This window comes from Biomphalaria glabrata, chromosome 3 (genome assembly GCF_947242115.1).
Source record: "Biomphalaria glabrata chromosome 3, xgBioGlab47.1, whole genome shotgun sequence".
Taxonomy (NCBI): Eukaryota; Metazoa; Mollusca; class Gastropoda; family Planorbidae; genus Biomphalaria; species Biomphalaria glabrata.
Genome location: NC_074713.1, coordinates 47,554,885 through 47,573,580, shown reverse-complemented (window position 1 = coordinate 47,573,580; position 18,696 = coordinate 47,554,885). Strand labels below are relative to the sequence as shown.

The 18,696-nt window shown below is 37.1% G+C and overlaps 1 protein-coding gene across 1 annotated transcript in view; it reads right to left on the bottom strand.

Annotated features, from left to right (window-relative positions):
* Window positions 1–11,353, bottom strand: part of LOC106080233 (homeobox protein unc-42-like) — a 58,285-nt gene extending 46,932 nt beyond the window's left edge. The window contains exon 1 of the mRNA XM_056022391.1: window positions 10,198–11,353. Coding sequence (XP_055878366.1) covers window positions 10,198–10,321 — 124 coding nt within the window. The 5' untranslated portion in view covers window positions 10,322–11,353. The remainder of the gene's footprint in view (window positions 1–10,197) is intronic.
* Between the last annotated feature and the right edge of the window lie 7,343 nt (window positions 11,354–18,696).

Here is an 18,696-nt window from a genome sequence, read left to right as displayed (position 1 = left end):
TTGGTTGTTTGTAGTTTAGTCCGGGTGTAATGTTTGAAAACCTGGTAATTTTTTCTCTGTTATTGGGTAGGTGGTGTTTTAGGGCTAGTTCGTCAGTAAGTTGGATCAGAGTCCTTTGCTTTTTTTGGTTGTTTTTCCTATTTCTCTGTGTTAGTAATTTATTTGGATGATCGTCCTCCAACCTTCTGTATCTCTCAATAGCTTCTAATGCTGCTCTGTTGCGCCTTAACTTAAGAGGTTCAATATTGGAGTCTATTTCACAGGCTGCTGTGGGAGTAGTTCTCATACCTCCACTAATTAACCGCAAGGCTTGGTTTTGGATTGTATCTAATGATGATTGATAGGTTTTGTTGGCAGCTACTTGTATGGAGAGACAGTTATCCATTACAGATCTGACATATCCAGTGTATAACTGTCTTAAGGTTTTCTTTTCAGCTCCCCAGGATGTTCCTGCTAGGTGTTTTATTATGTTTAATCTTTGTGATGCCTTTTCTTTTAAATCTGCCATAAAGTGTTTTAGAGACAGTCTTTGGTCTAGTTTTACACCAAGATATGTTGGATTTTCTTCTTTATTTATTGGCTGAGAGTCTATTTTTAGGATGTAGTTTCTTTTTGCTGTTTTGTTGCTGTGGCTAAAGATTGAATAAACTGACTTTTCTTTGTTTATTTCCATTTTCCATAATTTTGAATATGTGGAGATAGTTGTGAGGGCTCTATTTAGTTTGGATCTAGTCAGCACTGGATATTTCTCTGTAGTCCAAATTAAAAGGTCGTCTGCATAAAGTGCCTTATTGACCGAAATGAGGTCCGGGAGGTCATTCATGAAGATTAGAAAGAGAGTGCAGCTAAGGGCTGAACCTTGTGGTAGTCCTTCTTCCAAACTTTTTTGACTAGAGATGGCACCTTCGAATCGGGTTTGGATGGTTCTGTTTTTTAAGAATGCTCTGATCCAGCTGTACATTTTTCCATGGATGCCCATTTTTTTCATCTTCAAAAATAGACCTTTTCTCCACACTCTGTCATAGGCTTGCTGCAAATCTATAAATACTGCTGTAGTGTGCTTGTTTTCATGAAACCCTTCTACTGTGTCCTGGATAAAACGAAAGAGGTGGTCTTCTGTTCTACTTGCTTTCCTGAAGCCAGCTTGTGCATTGTGGAGTGAGCAAGTACTTTCTAGCCACCAATAAAGTCGGTTATTGATCATTTTTTCTGCCATTTTGCCAATGTTGGATGTTAGAGAGATTGGTCTATAACTTTTTGGGTCTCCAGGTGGTTTATTTTTCTTTAAGATGGGTATTATGTTTGCGGTTCTCCATTCCTGTGGTATGTCTCCAGTTTTCCATGTATGGTTGATAAAGTTAAGTATACAGTTTTGGGCCTGTGGTCCTAGTCCCCGAATCATTTGTCTTTTTACATATTCTATTTAAAGAAAATTAGAAAAAAATTAGTTTTTCATAATTTACTAATGATATTTTAAATTTTTAATTTCATTTTGATTTGCCACTAATAAATTAAAATACCTCCTTTGAAACTGTACAATTTGATATATACTTTTGTATATATATTCACATTAGTTTCTGAAATATTCACATTAAAAAAATTTGCTTCACTTTTTTTTTATTTCTCTATATAAAGTCTATAAGATGTAGGGACGCTTCAGACGGACCTATAAAAACTTTGGAACCAATAATGTTGGCATCACAAATTTGGTGTTGTTGGAAAGCATTGTGTATCCTCTTTCATTCTATTGTACATATTTGTTAATATAGGATCAATTAAATTTGTTTTGGTGCAACTACCTAGCTTAGACCCATCATGAGTTTATATTTTACTCTATGATTCTAGAACGTGGCTTACTTTGTATCTATACTCAGGATGAACGAGTCTACACTACTAAAAACAACAGCAAGAGTTGTCTCCTATATTTTACGGCTTTCATTAAATGAACGGAAATTGTATATTCAATATTGTCTCCCTTGTCACATGAGATGATTGGATGAAGGCCCCTGGGCAGGAGAGGGGGATGGGGATGGGGATGGGGTAGGTACCCCTTTCAGACCTTCTTTCAGACCTTGCGATCTATTATGGTAGATGATGTGAATCTTATCAGTTTCTATGGCCAACGTAAATGAGGGTGTCATGTGGCCAGAACAACGACCAACACCATTTCTTCCCCCAACGTAAGTCAAATAGGTCTACCCTAAACATCTCTAATCAAATCCCAGTCCTCACCGGGACTCGAACTTGAGACTTCTCTGGTTGGAAGCCTCGCGTTTTACCGCTCGACCACCTCGTCAATTGAAGCAGGAGTATGTTTGTCTTTCATTTCGCGATTTACAATTCACTTCTTCTCTATTCGCCATTAACAAAAGTATTGAAACTGAAACAGTTGGGGACGTTTCGTATTTATTGTTGGTTTTGATTTTTATGTTCGCATAAAAGTCACAAGAATATACTCAGTAGCTCGTGACTGAGGACATCGCAGTTTCAAATTGCCATCAATGATAGATTTAGTAAAAGTTTGAATGTAAACAGCTGCCTACGTTCTAAGTTCTAAACAATGTAGGTCTATATGTTTCGGAAAGTTTATTTTGTAAAAAAAATTCTTAAGAATTTTTTAAATTGTTTGTTTGGATTTTTAAAACGTATTAAAGATAAAATAGTTGTGTAAATAGAGATTTAGATATTTAAAAAGTATCTAAAATAGTTGTAAAAAAAAAGTTATTTTGATTTTTTTTAAAACATATTCAAAATAGTTGTGTGAATATTTATTTCGAATTAAAAACGGATTCAATATATTTGTGTAAATAGTTATTGAAAAAACAACAGTAATAATAAAGACTAGTCCTAATAAAAACTAGACATCTGGATTAATTGACATCATTAGTTTCTCGATTGAATGAATAAGTATCGTTCTATTTATAGCCAAGATTTCACCAATCACAGACTCTATTGCAACCAAACTGTATGGCTGGGGGAAAATAGTGAAAAAAAAATAATTTTATAACGGCTAGATTGTTGCCCTTTGTTTTTAAATGAATTGAATCATTAATGTCCTAGAGTGAAAGACTAATAGGCCTACTTCCTCAGTATTGAAATTATTGTGTGCTACTAACAGAATCGCGGTGGCTGAGTTGGCTTCCGAAACAGGGGGCTCCAGGTTCGAATCGTGGTGAAGAGTGGAATTTTTAATTTCAGGATCTTTAGGGCGCCTCTTAGTCCCCCCCCCCCCAGTTCTAATGGGTACCTGGCATCAGTTGGGGAAAAGGGGAGGCAGTTGGTCATTGTGCTGGCCACATAACATGCTCCCCCCACCCCCCCCCCCCCAAAAAAAAAAACCATACCGGTTGCTTCTCAACAATTTTATTTTGCGCACGGACATACACCGAAAAGCTAGATATTTGTTGTATAGTAAGTATGTACACAAATCTCCAGTACATGATTTTTATTCTGCTTTCTTTGGGCCTAAATTAGGTTTCTAAACAGCACTTTATTCAGTCAATATTATCGTAAATATAAATTAACTAGGAGCTCCTGGAAATCTCCTGAAATTGCAAAATATACGAAAATGATCTGGAAATATCCGGAAATTATTAAAATCTTTTGAAAATTCATACAAATCTCTTGAAATTTATAAACAAACATTGTAATTTTGTGGTGTCATTCAATATGGAAAACGACAGTCCTACGCGCGATTAAAAAAAAAACGGCATTATGCAATACCCGTAATTGTGGAATCTAGTGAAAGAAGTTTCTCGGGCCTCAAACTAATGAAGAATTACTTAAGGTCAACAATTCTCGTAGATCAGGGGTGGGCAACCTTTTTTGTATCGAGGGCCGCATTACCAAAAAAATTTGGAATTGCGGGCCGCAGATATAGATATATATATATATACAACTTACAAAGATACTCTAGCTAACTGTGTAAAGTGTCTTTTAATTCATATTTACACTGTATTATATTCGAGTTTCTTGTTTTTTCCCCCACACTCCACGTAAAGGAATTACAACAAGTGTTAGCAATTTTTGAGACAATTTTACGATTTTTTTATAATTGCTGTTATTTTTTTATAACACAATATCTCCAGAAATATACAATTGTACCTAATGTATTAAATAGTGAGCTAATGATATTGAGAACATATAATATTATCAATCTAATTAGAACGAAGTGTGATAATCATGGGTTGTTTCGATTTAAGAACAAAATATTAATAAATAATGTATCCGCTAGCTTAGCATGGGCAGGACAAATGAGAAGAATATAAAATCTCATGGAAGAAATTGTTATCTTACTTGAAGGACATTGACTATTTATATTTTTCAAAATTGCTATTGCAATGGGTTGTTTGCATATGAAATGTAAATACATATGTTAAATCTTTTTAAACAAAGCTTTCCCATTTCTACAAACAAGCAAAAGAAAACAGATTTTGTCATTTTCCTTTTTTCCTTTGATGAAATGTAAAACTATTTCTAGTGAAATTATTAAAAGTGCAACACTTATTTAGATTCCTTAATTGTGCAATCTATCAAAGAAAATTTTAAGGCGTCAAGAGCCAGTTCTCAATACCATCAGCTCACTATTTAGCGCAGAAGCTGTTTCAGTTCCAGAGGACATAACTCCAAGCAAAGAGAAGTTCGAGTCAGTACTTCCACGGGAGTCCTATGGGTGCCAGAAGCTGTATTTCCACACTTTAAAAAATTTGCTGCTGTTCACACAATTTGGGTACACATATTACATCTGTTCTTTTTCGTTCTCATTTTACATGTTGTAAGGTTTAGATTTATTTGTATATAGATTTATAATTTGAAATTTTATGCAGCTTTTGTGCAAACTTTCATGTTTAGAATTTATGGTTGGGATATTTAAAAAAAAACAGCTATTTTCCTCAGTCAAAGATCGAGCTCCATCAGTTGTTACACTTGCCATCTTGTTCCAACCCTACCCAACACAGTTCATCAAAGCATTGAATAAATACTGGCCTGAGATTGTGTTTTGAATTGAGTTCATTGATGTATAGTTAATAAGAATAATCTTCGTTTACTTGAAACTTTTTATAACGAGACAGTTCCAATAATTTTTTATAGATATTATTTTTAATATATTTGCATATTTGTATGTATATACTGTGGGCACACCTTATTTCTGTAGGTGTTGACGGGCCGCATAAAACACTCCGGCGGGCCGCATGTGGCCCGCGGGTCGTAATTTGCCCACCCCTGTCGTAGATAGATTGAAACATTTGGTAATTCTTGCTATTGAGTGTGATCAATGTAGGAGACAGAATTCTTATGACATATTGTATGACTTCGCTACATGCAAGGCTCGTGTAGTAATTCTGTGCGTAGTAAAGAATGAATAAAATGCAAAGAGGAATATATTTTTTAATACAATCTCTTAAATTTCACTTATTATCCGTTTCGCATTGGGCCCCACAATGGTTTAGTCCGGCCCTGCTATTTAGTGACGGGTGAATACTACTTGTTCTCCTCCCCCCTTCTTTTTTTTTCGCCTCTTAAATTACGTAGGGTAACTCTACTCCGTCCGACTTGCAAAAATAAAAGAGTGATCTTTCCATTAAGTGATGTCCAAACTCTTGAGCCATGAAGAAAATTATATATTAATAGATGGTGTCCAAACTCTTGAGGGAAGAAGAGAATTATATATAAATATATAGATATGGTGTCCAAACTCTTGAGGGAAGAAGAGAATTATATATATAGTCATTCCCAGCACTGTCAATATCAAAGTCACTAAATGTAATTTATCGCTGTTATTGTGTTGGAAAAAGTATTTCACTTATAAACACGTAGAGAGTGAGAGATTGTTAGAATGAGCTTTAACAAATTTGCATATAAAAATTTTAAAATGTGCTGTTTAAACTGATTCAAAGTTATGAATCGCACCCACCCTCCTCGTGCGATTCAAGATCTGAGATCGTCGGTGTTATGCGGTATTTACTTTATTTATTTATATATTTTTTTTAAATTTCTTCATTGATAAAAATCATGTTTTGTTATAGCTGAGTGGTAAAGCGCTTGGCTTCTGAACCGGGGGGTCTCAGGTTTGAATCCTCGTGAAGACTGGGATTTTTTGATTTTCGGGATCTTTGTGCGCATCTGGTCAGATGATGTTAATATCATCTTTTTCTTTGGCTAACGATTAACGAGCAGGGTGTCATGTGGCCAATACAACGACTGTCAGGTACCCATTAGAGTTGGGTGGACACAGTCCAGAAATTAAAAACCCAGATTTGAACTCAGGACCTCAAGTTCGGAAGCCAAGCGCTTAATCACTCAGCTACCGCGCCCCCTTTCAAAACAAAACATGATTTATTATCAATGAAGAAATTATAAACCTTTTTTAGCGGCCCCCGAAAGGGGAAAAGACGTTATTACTTTTTTGTGCGAAATGTCTGTCCGTGTGTCCCGTTTAGATCTCGTAAACTAGAAAAGATATTGAAAATCCGACATCACAATATTTTAGACCATTCAAAGTTCTACTTTTTTTTCTGAAAGCGAAAAATCTAGTTTTTAAAATGCATGCCCAGAGTGGGCACATGATAGATGGTTGAAATTCTGGGATGAATCGGAAACTGCCATGGGAGTCTGGGGGCACATGCGCCACCCTAACCGAGAGGACCCCTGGTGGAGGCTGAAAAGGTCGGATCAGTCGATAATAGCGCAGAGGCGTACGGGATACTGCCCAATTGGTGCCTACTTTGCCCGGTTCTGGCCCAATTAAGATGCCCGTTTCCGAGTCAGAAGAAACGGTGGTGAACGTCTTGCATGAGTGTCCGCAGATCCGCGAGCTGCGGGGAGACATATCCAATGGTCAACTAGATCTGTATGGAGGCTATGAGGCACTACGCCGCACAGCAGAGTTCCTTACCAGGGCACTAAGTGAGACCTAGGCCTTCCTGCCTTGTCACCAATCGGAGTTCATCTCAGGCAATAAGGATGGGAGGCTGACAGTGTTAATATTACTTAATATCACATGGTTATTATGTTTGAATGTAAGTTATACCACTCAGTATTTGAGAGTAGCCTCCTTTGTAACCGGCCTCCAGGATAGCATCTCTATAAATATCTAATCAGTCAGTTACAGCCCCACAGCAAGCGAAATGTGCCCGTTTGGATCAGTGTTTCCCAAACTGTGTTCCGCGGAACCCTTCTGTTCTGCGATGCCTGAATAGGTGTTCCGCAAACTACTGGTATAATTAAGTAGTAGGCCACAACGTGAATTAATCTCTCTAAGAAATAAGCAAAGTGTTCCGCTAAATTGCGGCTAAATAGCCTACTCAGAATGTGCGAGGTGTTCCGTTAAGGCAAAAACACTGGTTTAGATAAGTAACAGAAAGAACGTTGGAATAAAACGTTAAATAATGGCCTTCCACTCGGTGAGACCCCGACAGAATACAGAAGGGCAGTTCTATTGAGAGCTACATTTACGGGGTTTTTATTGCGTAATTATTAATTCATTTTGTTTCGTATAATGTAAGAGAGAAATGAGCGGATAACTCTATGGAGATTTTCACGAGATACTAAAGAATGTCAATAATGTGTGGCCTCTAGAATTATAGTTCAATGTTGCCAGCTATATTTTTTTGGAAAATTAAGTTACTAACGGAAGAGCTTAAAAGTGTACAAAAATTCTCATAAAGCTTTAAAAAAAAACATAACGTATCAACACTTTTGGTTTTATTCCGAACAGCGGATACACCAAAAAGCTAGCTATATACAGTTGTGCCGACAGAAATGAAAACAATTTCTATTGATTTCTACATTACCTTTCCTATTTTATATTTATGAAATTCAAATAGATTCTAGATTCTAGATCTTTGCTAACGCGTATATTTTAGTTTCGGTTAACTCTTTCTCTACATCGTTCCTTTAAACTCATTAAATAAAATTAAATTAATGTTTGACTTTATAAACGTAACTTTGTCTTATATAAAAAGAGCATACATTCCCATTGAATTCTTCACCAAAATAAAATATTTTCTGATAACAAACGACAACGTTTTTAAAGCTTAAAAAAAAAAAAAAAAGAAGTAAAATACTATTGAGCAAAATGAAGAAATCCGTCGGAACGTGGAAAATAATTACGGAGAGAAAGAGTTTCAAAAAATGATTATATGTTGTCTTTTTTTTTTTAAAGTATGATTTTAAATGATTTATTTTGAGGTATGTTATAGCTTAGCTATGTTTACGTTGATAAAGTTAATAAAAAAAACTACTATAGATGGATTATTGTATAATGATATGGGAGGAAGGACAGGGTTAAATGTTAAAATGGGGCGTGGTGGTGGCTGAGGGGTAAAGCACTAGGCTTCCTAACCAAGTTCACCCAACTTGATACCTGACATTGGCGGTTGGTCTTTGTGCTGACCACATGACACCCTCATTAACAGTAGACCTTACAAACAGATGAGCTTTATATCCTGAGCCTTTTCGAACTGTGTGCCGATCTACTTACAAGCGGGTGCAAATGTGGTCTTTTTTTTTTGTTTTGTTTCTAGGACTCAAAATCTGATGCATTAGCGTTGTAATTGTAAATCCCAATTTGAATATTGAACAAGTGAAAACGACACCAATTTTTTCAAAATTAAAATATTAAATCACGTGACGTTTTTCATTTTGTAAATAGGACCTTTCATACAGTTTACGCTAGAGGCGCTACAAGCTCGAGTCAAACTGTTCTTTTAACCCTTAAAGTGCTGAGCTGTTTTACAAGGAGTGCATACAAAGTGGAAGTAGAATTTTAATGTTTGGAGGCTAAACTACCAAACGCGCATCAAGGGTTAAAGAAGTAATTTCAGTACGTCTTCTCCAATGCAATTCTAGAGTCAACCTTCTTACGTGAGCCAAACAGGCCCGCCTTAAAGTTTAGAGTTGACACAGCTCACTTTATAACAATGGAATTGTATTATTTAGTTCTTTTATTTGTTAATTTATAACCTGTAGTCTAGGGTATGCTTCGCTAATATTCCTGTTGATGTTTTTTTGTGTTTTTTTTTTTTTTTGGGGGGGGGGGGGTTGCTAATTACATTTTTAAAAATTAATATGTCGTAATTTAGTTTCTGTTAAATGTATTCCAGAATGAGAACCTAGCAAATATAAATACCTGACTCAGGGGGGTAAAGTAAAGGTCGGTTTGTCGTGGTGCTGAACACACACCATTCAACATCTTATTTAACCACTGGTCTTAGAACCGGCTGGTGTTATCATTTAAGGACATAGATAGATAAATAGATAGATAGATAGATAGATAGATAGATAGATAGATGATTGATAGATTGATTGATTGATCTTAGAGGGCGGAAAAAGATGTCTGTAAAAAGTTCTTGTAAAATATCGTTAGCTAATTGGCCAAACAGTGAAAACCTTTGACCATTAAAATTTTCAGTCATTTAATCATCTTAAAATTACATTTGGCTTACGTTTTTTGAAATTAATTTTTTTTACACATGACGTCACATGACGTCACACGACTTCAGCGGGAATTCCCACACTCGACTCAAATGTTTCTTTGTATTCAATAATGAGTTGAATAAATTAATAGACGTAGATGAACATTTAGCATGGGGGAGCGGTGGCTGAGCGGTTAAGCGCTTGGCTTCCGAACCTGGGTTCCTGGGTTAGAATCTCGTTTAAGTCTGGGATTTTGAATTTCGGGATTTTAAATTTCGGGATCTTTGCGCGCCCCTGAGTTCACCCAATTCTAATTTGGGGAAAGTAAAGTCGTTTGGTCGTTGTGCTGGCCACATTACACCCTGCTCGTTAACCGTTGGCCGTAGAAACAGGCGACCTTAACACCGTCAGCCCCATAGATCGCAAGGTTTAAAAGGGAAACTTTTCTTACACGAACATTTTGCACCTACCGTCTTATGTAAGTCTGAGCTCTAGGAATGTTTTGGACATCTACAAATGTAAAATACTTGGATAGATCAAGATTCTAAAGGAATGATAGTGCAAAGGTCACTGGAAAGACATTACAAGAAATAAATGGAATAAGAAATGGTAGCCTTCCATCAACTTAATACTGTAGGAGTCCATTTCTAAAAAAAACTATTTTTATATTACATGTACTTTGTATTTTTCTTAGCACTAAATCTGACTGTTCCTCTTGTTCCAACCACGTGATGACATATATGTAATTAAAAAAAAAAGATATATTGATGATGGACTTACCATGGTCAGAGAGTGACCTCTGTGATGTAATATGCCCATGACCAGTGTCCATAGAATATAAACTGGCGAAATCGTCGCATTTCCGTTTGTCCCTGTCATCCCCAGGAACCCTCTGTTCCTCCATTAAACTTGGGAAAAGAATTTTGGCGGTAATGGTGGCGACCTCCTAACACAAAAATAAATTAATGAAGAAAACAAATAATTCGAAAAATAGCTACACTTTCCTTTACACTTCCACAGTGCCGATCCTGTTAATATTCTAGCACTGAAGAACGTACTAATAAGCAGCAAAATGAAATCACCTTAGCAGACGACAATATTCTCTTCCCAGCATCCACAGTAAATTGCAATCGACAGGAAGTTTATTTAAAGAAAAAAAATAAGACTTGTATTTATGACTTTGGCTTATGCAGATATTTTATTTATTATTATTATTAAAGCGGACAATGATTTAAGAAGGATGTTGTTATGAATTGAAAATAAACCAAATTGTGATTTTTATTACAAATATTAGAAAATCTTGTTGGATGTTTGTATTTTGGCTTGAAATTTTGTTCCTATTGAAAATATCTGACTAAAACTTGACCTACGAATAACTCCAATAAACCTTTCGATCTAAATTCTAATTGGTTTGTTGACGCGTATCGCTGTGGAGATTTTAATATTAATGAATTAAATATCCATCCAATAGTATCAATGAAACTGTGTTGCGCCTTAAGTGTGTGTTGGAAAACAGAACAAATTGAACACAAATTCTGTCACTTGCAGACGACAAATCGAATAAGGTTGCCGTCAGTGTATTGACGGTGACAGCATCATTGAGGCAGACTGGCAGGTAACTCCGAATAAAATTGACGGATACACTGGCAGTGGCAGTGACGATGATAGGTTAAACAATCGAATGTGCAGGAATGGCGCCTTTAGCGTTGACGTCTGCTGAGATTACGTAAAAGCGGAAGTGGAATCACATAAGCACGCGCACAAAATAAACAGAATAAGCTGCAGGGGGTTTCGCGGTACAATAGTTGATAAGTTATAAGATTGCTTCTGATTGAAATGATGGCGTGTTCAGGGGTTCCAGTACGAGTCTGATGGTTTGACTGTCTGAAATTAAAATAACTAATAAGATTGTCCTCCCTTTCCTAGCTTAAATCTTATAGCAGTTTCAAAAATGAGAAATAAAATTTGTAAAAAAAATAAGGAAATGTGCACGAGACTTTCGTTGTTGATGGATTCAAGTCCCGCCATTTGGTGATCAGCAGCCAATAGGAAGAAGAGACGCGATTCTCTCGTGTATTGATCTGTCGTGCGGTGATCGGCTAAGGAACGGAACGGGAAGAAAAGGGGCAGGGTCGGAAAGGGTAGTTGATTGGCCGTTACTGCGTCGTCTGCTTGTCATGTCACATGACGAAAAGGGCGTGGCCGAGGGTTATTTTTGCCCTCCACGAGAAGATGAAAGAGTGGATGAGAGGGGGGGGGGGAAGTACCAGACGAGAGCTCTGGATCTCAAAGGGATCGGGGTGAGGGGGGAGAGAAGGGGGGATGTCTCCCTTTTTCTTCCTGAGATAGAAAGGGACAACTTGATACGACAAATGGGCGCTAATTGTTTCTCTTGGAGGGATTTGGACACCGAGAAAGACAACGCTCCCCCAAGCCGTGGGTAGACAAGCCTGCATGGACGTCTCTGGAGTTCCACAAAGCCACTTTCCTATCCTCCACGACACGTTCTGGGAGAGAACAGAAGAAGAAAAGAAACTAGAAATATTCGGTAGAGTTTGCGCCCTCTGAGGACACTCGGCTCCCACCGTGTTCTCAACTGAGCGAAGTCGCTCCTAGCGCCCCCTAGTGGCCGAAACATTAAGAAGTACATGGAGACAGACACCCAGACAGCGCAAGGGGCCTACACTCTCGAGTCAAATATTTCGTCAGTTGTTTTTTTCCCCTGTTTTTGAATGTTGTTGTATTTTGCTTCTTTTTTTTTTTTTTTTTTTTAATGTTTAACGACATTTTTATGTAAATTATGGAGAGTCTAATATTATTGCTTATTGCGTCACAAAATCCTCTTATATTGTAGACTATTCCGTATTTTCATCACAATTGTTTTTAAAAATATTTTTTCTAAACAAAGAACAACTAGAGTTTTGAAAGTAGATCATATTTGTAGCTTGTTGTAGGCTCGAGAATGATAATAAAGTAGCATCCCCTGTTTGGGACCCCTCAACTCAAGAAAACATTCAGAAAGAACAAACACAAAATAGTGAAGTGAGATTCATAACAAACGAATATTCATATTTGATTAGAGTAACATCTTTAGTAAAATCATTAAAATTTAGAAAGCCTTCAGAATAGAAGACTTCAATGAAAATTATTTATAAAACACTGAACCATAATCTTCAAATACAAAACAAAACCTAATAAAATACTAAGAAAGACACAAAGATAAATGCACATTCATTGCTTCATAAGTAAATTACAGTTCCCCTTTCAGATCTTGAGTTAAATGGGACAGATGATATAAAGGCCATCTGTTTTTGTGGCCCACGGTTAACGAGGGTGTCAAGTGGCCACCAAAACGACTAACCGCCTTAGCTTTTCCCTAAGTAACGTCAGATACCCATTAGAGCTGGGTGGACTCAGAGGCGCGCTGAAAATCCCGAAAGTACAAATCGTTGTCTTTACCAGGATTCGAACCCGAGACCCCGGGTAACTGACATGAGTTGGGGAAAAGTAACAATTTATGTGAAGCACATTGAAACAAACCCTAAATGTCAATTTGTTAGTTAAATATTTTAGTTTGTATGTATCTCACAAGCATGTTATAACAACTGGCTAAAACATGGAAGTGTGTTCCTTCAGTATCTTTGTACTGCCGGCTACGTCACGGTACACAGAGCACGTGAGCTACTTATCCGTAGGCCACCCAGTGCTTAAAGTCAAGTATCTTGCACATCGGAATGTGTATCTTATAATTTGTTGCTGTTGTTGGCCTCCTTCAGTCGTAGAACGACTATGGTTCATCTCAGGGCACACTTCCTCATCTTATAATTTACAGACTTAGTTAAAAGAAGATAATTATGCCCTACGTGTATCCATCTATCTAATGGCTGATTCAGTCAACCCATTCCATGCTCTAATGGCACTAGGAAGTAAAAGGTTTTATAAGAATTTTCCCAAGCATGTTGAATAAGAAAAAGTTTTTTCTTTGTCTTTATGAGTATTTGAATCATCTGTTCTTGTAGGATTGGACCCCACGATGACCTGCAAAGTACTGTAAAAAACAAAACAAACGTAAACTTAAACTCTATGGCTTTATCACAAGGTATTCGGGGCTCGCAAATACCTTCCTCCAGAGAACAATAACAGGAAAAAAGATGAGGAGGCAGACATAAGAAAGCGAAGGGTAGACAACATATAACAATGGACAGGCCTGACATTGAAAGAGATTCTATCCAAGGCAAAAGATAGAGAGGAATGGAGAAAGGCGGCCTACAAATCTTGTGTGGTGCCCCAACGGTCCATCAGACTATGGGATAGGTGAACGTGATAAGGTTTTTACAAATTTATTTAATTTGTTTTAATTTAATTTTTTTTTCATCAATTAATCAACCATGCCATCTTTTCATTGATTTGAACATCAGGATATTGCTTTTTTTTTTTTGGTGTGGATTGTAAGTTTAAGCCACTGATTTACATTACGTTAAAAAAGATATTTCCATCTATACAGGTGTTTATTTATTATTTAGCTTGTTCTACTGCAAACAGATTAAAATTGTCTAAGAGGAAATTTACTTGCTCCAATCCAATTCTCGTTTCAGTAACTCATCTGATCCTTTTGGGAATTTTTCATCTTCTTCTTTGTTCTCAATTTACATGTCGGAGGGTTCAGATCTGTAATCCTAGATCTGAGATGAACTACGCAGTGTTTTCCAGAACAGTCAGTTCTCCGAATAGTTTTTCTTCTATAGGAGGGTTTTGGGGCCAGAGTCTTGTTCAGGCCTCTTGCAGCTTTGAAGGACATGCTCAGCATTCTCTGGTGATGCCCCACAAGGGCAGGTTTCGCTCGTCCCGAGTTTTAGCTTCTGGAACATATGTTGTCTCATTCTGTTGTGTCCGGCTCTGAGTCGAAAAATTATGGGCTGGTCATGTCGAGATAGCGTATAATAGGCGTCCTTTTTCTTGTCATTGGGATGTGAGCTGGTCCAATATTCATTCTATTATTTTCATCATTTCTTCTGGGTAGAAAATAATCTTTTTATTTCATGGCTAATACAAATGAATAATATATGAATGTACTTAAGAAACAAGGAATTTTTTGGTATAGTTTCGAAATTCAAATTTAGTTCAGGCTTGTCGAAATGTGCCGCCTTTCAGACCTGCAATCTGATGCAAGATGATGTAAATATCTTCTGTTTCTATGGTGAACGGTTAACAAGAATGTCATGTGGCCAGCACACATCCATCGGAGTTGGGGGGTGGGGGTGTTAGGTGCGTCCTAAGAATTACAAAGCTCAAAATCCCAGTCTTCCACGAGATTCGGAACCGAGACTTATCTGCTCGGAATCCAAGTGCTTACCACTCAGCCACCACACATAATGGTCAGACAAAAATGGTTTTAAACATTTGTGCTGTCATGAGGAACACAAAACATCAATATAAGGACTTTTTTTTTTAAAGAAAGAATAGAAATGATGGGATGGTGTGGAGCATTTTTTATATTAGGCACTTACTTATACCAGGGTCTAAAGACTACATTTATTTACTTTGAACCAATAAATAATTAGTGCCTAGTTCACAATGTCTTACCCTAACCGTTTATAACTTGAAAACTAGTATTTAAAAAAACAACGAAACAATATTTGTTTTTTTAATCACATATAATGCAATGTTCCTAATGGAGCGACTGTTATTAAACCGCAGCTCTGAGAATGTGTTTCATACAACACTAAAGACGTAGGGCTAAACAAGGTTACAAAGACAGTTTGTGTGAAAACACAAACTCAAAATTGACCTCCGAAGTGGTCCACCCAGGCAGGTAAAAAGGTAGGTTTCAATATTTTCAGAAAGAACATCAGAATGAAATTCTATCAAAGACAAATGACAGAGAAGAATGGAGAAAGAAGATTGACAGATCTTGTGTGGTGCCCCAGCAGTCTAGCAGACCAAAGGATAGGTGAAAGTGAATGTGAAGTTAGATGTGAACCTAGCCTAACTGATGTCTTATAATGATTATATAATTGATCTAATTGTTTTGTAAAGGGTCAATCTCTTATTCAAAGCCTCAAGAAAAAAAACATTTCCGTAAAAAAAAAATGTTCCCCTTTAGTTAGGTGTCATAGAGGCTATTGCCTAGCAGTTCACGCACGCGATAATATGAAAAACTACTTATTAATTGTTGTTTTAAATTATGTCCAGCTTATATGCATTTTTTCTAACATTGTTTTGTGTGTAAATGTAGTAGTTAATATGACAGAACTTGTATAATTTAGTAATACAATTGTAAAAAAAATATTTTAAAAAAATCTAAAACCATTTGCAGAAATGTGTTTAAAATATTGTATGCGGTAGTTCCCTTACTAAGGAGCCTCCACTGTTTGTTACTATTAATAGTGAATAGTTGTAAAATTTGTGTATTTTTATGAAAAATCTACTTGCATAGATAAATTTAAAAATTAGATGGTTCACTTTCGGAAAAGAAAAAAGTAGCCGTTGCATAAGAACTTTGAATGATCCAAAATATTATGATGTCGGATTTTCACTATCTTTTCTAGTTTACAAGATCCAAATGGGACGGACGGACGGACAAACGCTCCACACAAAACTAATAGCGTCTTTTCCCCTTTTAGGGGCCGCTAACAAAAAAACACAAAATATCTTGTATGCTCTTTTGTTTGTTCTAACGGTAATCTAACCGGAACTGCTTTTGGCTGAAAACCAAAGTAAACACAAAAGCGTTTACCATAAAATGAAACAATTTTTAGACAAATAAATAGTAAAAACTCGCCAATGTTTTTTCACTTCAAAAGTGATAAATTAGCAATCAAATTCCTCGGGTGTCCATGTGGACTCCAAGGCGAAACAAAACATTCTGCGAAAAGATTTGACAAACGATGAACTTTACACTGTGACCCTTATTCACCTTCCCAGGTGTAATCTTCCCCCCTCTCATCCTTGACTCACGCTAGCACGCGCGCTGGACGTTGTTGAGCTCATTCCCAGCTAATCAAATCTTGAGTTTATTAGCTCGGGCGTTAGTTACACAAGCACCGTTTCATTTTACCGGACAGCGGTCATCTTCGGAAAACAATGGACGAGGAGAGAGGGTGTAGTTTGACAACCGGGGCGGGAATAGGAGGGGGGAGGGTCTGCCCGAGCGCCATCACAACAATAACGAAAGCCTATCTGCGTCAACTTGAGCCCATTGTCCTGTCCTGGACTTGTGTTTCGGAATCTTGGACAAATTGTTTTCCCGGACATGTGCTGAAGCAGTGCGGTGAGTGTCAGGGCGGGAACAATACGATTACCGACCGGTCCAAGCCGATGCATGGCTCGCAGTGGGGGGGCCTATGTGGCTGGAGAGCGAGGTCGATACGCCTGGTTGACGACCCTTACGTGTAGAAAGGGAGATCCCCCTTCTTTCTTCGGGCTATTGTGTCGCGAGCTCTTGATCACGTGCTCGCGAAATGAAGCGAGAAACGTGATGTCATAAAAACAAGAAAGACAAGGGGCAATACACAACGAACAATAGGGTAAGGGAGATAATTGTGCAGGCATGTTTGTTCAGAGAGTTCTGTCGCTTGACAACAACGGAAAAAATCGCGCGAACGCGGGGCGTAACTGGGCGTGAAATAAGGAGGGCCCAGTCCCCCCCCCCTCCCCCAAACATACTTTTTCGAAGTTACCCGAAACCTGCGAGCTTTAAGTGAAAAGAAAAATGGTATTATCCTATTTTAACCTATCTTCTTAATTAGAAATAAATATACAAAGATTATCGGATGCATTCAGGGGCGGACTGGGTATCAAAATCGGCCCGGGCATTACCATATAAACCGGCCCATATATTTTCGGGGGGGGGGGGGGTAAACCCTGTCCGCAATTTTTATATATATATATATATATATATATATATATATATATATATATATATAGGGACAGCTACAGCTAGGATCCAAGGGGGACACGACAATTCGTTCACTGACATTTCGTTCACCGACAAATCGTTCACGACTTTTCGTTCACGCGACTATTCGTTCACCAGACATTTCGTTCACCAGACATTTCGTTCACGCGACTATTCGCTCACGGACTATTCGCTCACAGACAACTTGTTCACCGTCAACTTGTTCACCGACAGTTGGTTCACGACAAATCGTTCACTAACAAATCGTTCACAGACAAATTGTTCACAGACAAATCGTTCACTGGATATTTCCAAAAACAAAAAATTGCTAGGGATCGTTTGTTTGTTGTTAATATTTTGTTAACGAGGACAGTATGTGATAAAAAATTATACTGAAAAGAAAAAAGAGATCTTACAAGCAAGCTGAAACATTTAAATGGGCCCTCACTTTACTCTAGGTAACATTTTTACTTTCAACTTGTAGGCCTTCTTTGACACTCATGTCCATCATGTAGTCTTGTTCGACCTACCCATATTTGCTTATCTTCTTAATAGCGGTCCAGATGTTTAATTAACATACCCATTTTATTGATATCTTTATAACAAAAACAAATCTTATCTTATATAATACAGACGTTTCTTCAAAAAGAAGATGATTACGTCCTACGCGTCATGCATTCTGCCAAGTTGCTGGTTTTCCTGACTAGCTCAGAGAGATAATTTAGCTTTTTAACAATGGTACTAGATTTGGTACAATATATGATTTCACTGTTCAACTCTGAACGTCACGTACTAGATACAGATCTAAGGTTAATACTTATCAATTAAGACATCTCAGAAAAAAAACAACTAATTACATGTACAACACTAGGAAATATTTTGGTTCCCTATCAAAAAATTATAATTTATCGCAATACAACAAAATAAAATTGTTTCAATAAATTTGTTATTGAAGTCCAAGCAATCAAATTAGTCTACCAATGGGTGGTCACATATAGAAACAAGTTAACTAAAATAAAAATAAAATAAAACTTCTTTTAAACTTGATGGAAAGTACTATACTATAGTGTCTAGTAGATATTTTCAATGTTAACAGATTGAACATGTGTATAGGCAATGTCCAATAAAGTTTTATTACTTCCAGAGGAGCTAGTCTGTCTAGCACTCCACTAGGTGTTAACTAGAGTATCCAGATGAATGGGTAGATTCCAGGTAGATGAAAAAAAAAAGAGGGGGATGTAAAGGTATATTAAAGGTGAAAGTAAAAATGTTACCTATAGTAAAGTGAGGGCCCGTTTACATTTTTCAGCTAGCTTGTAAGATCTCTTTTTTATTTTTTTTATTTTAAGTATAATTTTTATCACATACTGTCCTCATTAACA